The sequence below is a fragment of the Eumetopias jubatus genome, unplaced genomic scaffold, assembly GCF_037043125.1.
Source record: "Eumetopias jubatus isolate StellerSeaLion01/CBP00866 unplaced genomic scaffold, mEumJub1_p1.0 scaffold_1, whole genome shotgun sequence".
NCBI lineage: Eukaryota > Metazoa > Chordata > Mammalia > Carnivora > Otariidae > Eumetopias > Eumetopias jubatus.
Window position 1 is genome coordinate 18192307 of NW_028274807.1, and position 6000 is coordinate 18198306.

The following is a 6000-nucleotide window of genomic DNA, read 5'->3' on the forward strand; positions in this document are numbered from 1 at the left end:
GGCCATGGCTTTTGAGCCTAACACTGCCACTGGATCTAGAGTGCACTTGGTCAAATACTTTAATATACCTCCACTTCATATGTTTTCTGTGTAAGATGAGATACTCTCTCCAACATCCCTTCCAGTTTTGTTCAAAGCCACTGTAGGTTTGCATATGACCTCTTGCTGTTAGATATTAAAAAAAAAAAAAGTCCTGTAACAAATCCTCATCCAAAATGCCTTACAAAACTAAAAGTGATGAGTCACGTTGACTGGATAAGCAATATCATCAGTATTGTATCTTCTCTCTCCCAACTCGGTAAGAAACTCTGACAGCTGTGTAGCTGTCAGTCCTTGTCCGTCAGATGCTCAGTAGACAGTGGGCTTCCCCGGGGAGGAGCCTCCCCTCTAATTCAGAGGGAATGGCGGGGCACAGAAAATACACTTGGATTTTCAGGGTATGAATCAGTTGCCCTATCACCTCTAAACCTGAATAAGAATTTAACAGTAGGTAATTAAATTTCACACCCATCAAACTTCACAATTTATTTATTTATATTCAAATAACTAAGAAAGCAAAACATGCGATGACCTTATTATAAAATTGCTTATAGAGGCAAAGAGTTTCACAAATGACTCCTTACTGGTGTGGTCCCTTGGCACTTAATTAGTATTTCTGTCGTAGCCTTTTTCAAAAACTGTGATCAATACTAGAGGTATTGATGCCTTTGCCCATTTTCCTGAGGAGATGATGGCTCATTAGAGACCTACTTTATTTGTCACCCATCATATAAGCTCACTCAATCTATCATAATGTTCGTGGACATGATGTATCCGAGGAAATTTGCTATGGCATTAAAGATTCATTTTTTTTTTCTTTTGATGATACTGGTAAGCTATGGTTACCCACTTACAGAATTTTATATTTCATGTGTTGTCTGCTCAAGAAATCCAGTGTTCTAGTAGAAATAGAAGCAGAGCTTCTACTCTGTCTCTAGTTCAACAGTTAAATCCATGTTTCCCCAACTACTCTGCACATTTGGAACGACTCCCAAGGTCCTGCTGCCTCTGCCCCATCCTGACAGATGGGATTTAATTGGCCTGGGGTCTGGGGATTTAAATTTTTAAAAGATCTCCACATGGTTTTAATATGCAAATGAGTTTGAGACACATTAATTTAAAGCTTTCTATGAGATTGAGGGCAGATTTTTGTTTATGTTTACATATATCCCATTTTGTGCTGGAACGATAGGATTTGATAAGGATGTTGTAAGTTGGCATGCATTTTTTTAAAAAAGGCAGGTTGCTAACATCATCCTAATTTTGAACATCATAATAAAATGTATACAGTATCATAGTCTAATTGTAATTTTATTTTGTTAGAAGAAAACTAATCTTTGAAGCCAATTTTAAATGAATTTCTTAACTACATTAAAACTTTGTGTTAAGATTAAGTAAGACTTCTAGAGAATTTTGATTTGTTTATCCATTTATTAAGTGTTTACTTATTTTTTCCTTCTCTCTCTGTCTCTCTGTCTCTCTTTTCTCTCTCTCTCTCTCCCCATCTCTCCTCTGGGGACACTTCTGCTTCCAGTAAGGGTTACACTGACGTGGTGAGGATCCCCGAAGGCGCAACCCACATAAAAGTCCGACAGTTCAAAGCCAAAGACCAGTCTCGATTCACTGCCTACTTAGCCCTGAAGAAGAAAAATGGTGAGTACCTTATCAATGGGAAGTACATGATCTCCACCTCAGAAACCATCATCGACATCAATGGAACCGTCATGAACTACAGTGGTTGGAGCCACAGGGATGACTTCTTGCACGGGATGGGCTACTCAGCCACGAAGGAAATTCTCATAGTGCAGATTCTTGCAACCGATCCAACTAAAGCGTTAGATGTCCGTTACAGTTTTTTTGTTCCCAAGAAGTCCACCCCAAAAGTCAACTCTGTCACCGGCCATGGCAGCAATAAAGTGGGCTCACCCAGTCCACAGCTGCAGTGGGTGACAGGCCCATGGCTTGCCTGTTCTCGAACCTGTGACACGGGCTGGCACACCAGGACGGTGCAGTGCCAGGACGCCAACCGCAAGTTAGCAAAGGGATGCCTTCTCTCTCAGAGGCCTTCCGCGTTTAAGCAATGTTTGCTCAAGAAATGTTAGCCTGTGGTGATGATGTTCTGCAGAGATAACTGGGCGTCTCATCACAGAGCAGTCCTGGCCAATGGTGGTGATCCATCGTGGTGAACGAGAGATCTACGTAAAGCACAGAAAGTCGCACTTCGATGGCATTGTCAACTGGAGTCTAATTATGGGCAGAATCTGCTCTCGGTGACCAAAGGAAGATGTGCACTGTTCCGTGTGAACAGTGGTGACCTTGGAATCTAAGAAACACTTGGGAGTTATTGAACATCCCCTGGGCTACAAGAATGAAAAAACACTGATGAATGTAGAATCAGGGGACATTTGAAGATGGCAGAACACCAGTCTCCCCCTTGTCACCTACCTCTTCTAGAATGTCTTCAAAGGCATCATAATCATTATCATCCACAATACACAGTAGCTTATTTTTACTGTTTGTACATACATTCTCCCTTGATATGTCACTTTATATCACTTGGTTCTATTAAAAAATATGTGTGTGTATATACACACACACACACACACACACACATATTTCTATAAAAAATGTTTGACCAAAGTAGGTCTGCAGCTATTTCAACTTCTTCTGGTTTCCAGAAAGAGCTGTGGATGTTTTACTGGAAATTAAGAACTTGCTGCAGTTTTAATAAGATTTCGCATACTTTCAGACTACAGGAGATCAAATTTTAGTCAAAAACCATTTTGACAGCAAGCATCTTCTGAGAAATTCTAAGAAGAAAAAGGATCTCAGTGTATCTAGTCATTTAAATACATACACGGGTCCATTTCCTTAAACTTCTGACTGCCTGCATTTTTTTAGGCAGCCAGCCGAACTGATGCATAATTAGGATGTAGAAATAGTGTTTGCGTGTGTGTATGTTATGAGTATTCAAGAGTCTGAAAACTAGTTTCTCACCCTAAAAACTAGTTTCCTCATGTTAGAATTTAAGAGGAAAAAAAAACCGTATTTCACCATAGTCTCGATTTATATTTTCACACCAATTTCCCCGTTTGGAAGCTTTCATCTGATACCTTATATTGTGTAATATTCATACAAAACACACTGCAGAGAGTTTTCTGTTCGCATCCAAAACCTTCAACACTGGTATACCTCTTACCAGCAAGCCTTTAAAATGTGTTTGTTTTTGCTTGTCTGTTTAAGGGTTCTGTAAGACCTACAATGTTTTGTACTTCTTGTTGACTTAGTTTGATAGGAGTATTAAAGATCACTTTGTAGTTAGCCACATCTAGAAGTGGTTATCATTAATGTGGCTCATGCAAAAAAAAAAAAATAGTGGTTAGTATTAATAAGACTGTTTCCACACCTTACAGGCAATAATTCTTTGCATTTTCTTTTTAAATCCAAGTTTACTGATACTGTACTTAAGATTTTTCCCAATTGGAAAGCATTTGGTTGTACCCCTAAGTGTTTGAGTGATGAAATGTGATGATTTTTGAGAAGTTTGTCTCTTCTATTTCTGTAGTCTGTCTAGGTAGGTTGTTAAGTTTGGATATTAGATATGGAAAAGTTTTACAATCACATGCATAAAAATCCCTTTTTAAACAGTAAACTGCACCCCTCCACCCCATAGCTCAGAAAATCCAAGGTGTTCAATTTCATTGGAATTCCTTTTTCTTTATGAAATATTACAAAGCCAATTGTTTGTTATAAATTTTTATAATAATCATACCAAATGTGCCTACTCTTAAAGATTTGCATATAAAGATGTTAGGGGACCATTGTTTGAGTTCCCTTAAGCTCACAAGAGTTTATTTTTATTAGAAGATATTTTTAATATAAAAGAATTATGTAATTGATCTAGCTATATCATATTCATTTTAGTGGGCGAGGAGAATGGATGTCTCACTGTTTTACCAATTATTTGGTAAAACAAATAATTGTTCTACAAAACTGATAATCATCCTTTGGCTTTTCATAGACTATCTTTGCTTTAGACGTGGTCATTTTTCTTAATAAATTATTAATTAGGGAAATGAGGCCCATATAGAACTTTTGGCCTCCATACATTTGATGGAGGTCACCAGATAAAAGGCAGACGGAAGGAAGCTAGTCAAATCAGTCAGAAGAAAAATTTTAAATTACACCAACTATTTAACTATTCCGAGAGAATTAATAGTGAGGCCAACGTTACTTTTTCCCAATTTTTGAAATAATTTTTATCAATTAACTCAATTCTGATAAAGTTTATTTTTATCTTTTGTGGCTATATTCACAGCAACATTAAGAAATAACTGAAGGGCAAACATGCTTGTCTCCTACTCTGCTCCTCTCTACTGTATTCATAGAGGTTTTTAGCATGACCTATCATTATTTTCCCGCATATAAAGAAGTTTTACACTTCTCAATGAAACAAGTCTAGAGAGCTTAAAAGGAATAAACCACTATTCCATGCTTTTAAGGAGTTTTCTTTAGTTTTTTCATATGAGTATCAATAGCTTGACTGAGGAATGTATGTCTATCTAAACTCCTGAGAAAAACTATAAAGACTAGAAACTGAAATTCAGAGAAATGGAGTGTTCAGTAGATACAAAGAATGATAAAGGGAAAATCCTCCATAATGAAATCTAGTTCAGTCCAGTTGGATGTTGGACTATTCATTTCACCTTTACAGACTTGCATCGTGAAAAGAAGTCTGAGATTCATGATGCTGAGGCTCCTTCCTTGGGAAAAAAAAAAAAAAAAGTTTGTCTGAAAATGCTCAGGTTAGTAAGAATCTAATCCCACAAAACGAAACACTCCAGATTAAGTTTCACTGAAAAAAGGGAGCCCAGAGGAAAACAGCATTTCTTTCTTCTGGAACAGAAAAGGCCAAATTAAGCCCTGCCTTGTTGTTTAAAGGTTTAAGGGTGTTATTTTGATCTATTCAGTCAATTCAACTTCCTTTGCCTTCCTGTGGAAACAGTTTTATCCCATTAAACTAAGAATTAAGGGATTTATCACAAACAAAAATAAAGTTGCAGCACTGAAAAAAAAGTAATTTATTGTTTTTGCGACTGGTATGTGAATTTGTGTGATAAAAATATTTATTCTTATTTAACAAAAATATGTGCAAATTCTATATTTAAAATGTTTTGCTGTTGTCCTACTTTTAATTTATGCTTCATGTTTGTGTATAAAGTACACTTTGTGAGTTTACATAATATACAGCACTGGTTGCTTTCGTATTTTTTTACAGAAGGCTTTCTGCGTGAAACAGGCATATATGTTTATATTCTCCACGTATCCTTATTCTGATAATATACTTTTCCTTTCTAAGGAAGTTTTAAATTTAATCTTTCTTAACTAGTAGTGTTCATTACTTGTAGTTACATTAATCAGTCTTTTGGGTTTCATTAATACTAATTTTTCTAAGTCACAGATAAGAAAAACACTTATTCAAGCAACTAAGGTCTAATTCTAAACTTGATATATAGATAGCCTGGAAGCTTCCCATAGAAGCTAAGACACAGTTGAAAATCAGGTCCATTCATTTCACTGATAAACCGGGACAAGGAGCTGTTGATGTATTATATGAAATTTGTATACATACAACTTCCCAAGAGACACTGATGATAATAAAACCAAATATTGTCCTTTGCTGCTTTAAAAACACTCTTTAAAAGTTAAAATCATTTAGTCTCTAGTACTGGTAGGATTCGATAGTGAGAGTAAACAAATTGAATTTAAGTTTTTCAAATATTAGTAGTCATGGATAGTTCTGTGACTATGGGGTCTCCATTTGATAGAGTGTGACTTTGTACTACTACTAATGAATTTCATAGAGTGCAAATAGGACTTGGGACAAGCAGGGACACCTTTGATCACATCAGCTTGCCTCTGACTAGGATTTCAGTCTGGTCACAGCAAAAAGGCAAAGCA

General features: G+C 36.5%; 1 protein-coding gene across 1 annotated transcript in view; it reads left to right on the plus strand.

Moving 5' to 3' along the window:
* ADAMTS5 (ADAM metallopeptidase with thrombospondin type 1 motif 5) overlaps nucleotides 1-2141 on the plus strand; it is a 40760-nt gene extending 38619 nt beyond the window's left edge. Inside the window, exon 8 of the mRNA XM_028114078.2 lies at nucleotides 1574-2141. Coding sequence (XP_027969879.1) covers nucleotides 1574-2141 — 568 coding nt within the window. The remainder of the gene's footprint in view (nucleotides 1-1573) is intronic.
* The last annotated feature ends 3859 nt before the right edge of the window (nucleotides 2142-6000 follow it).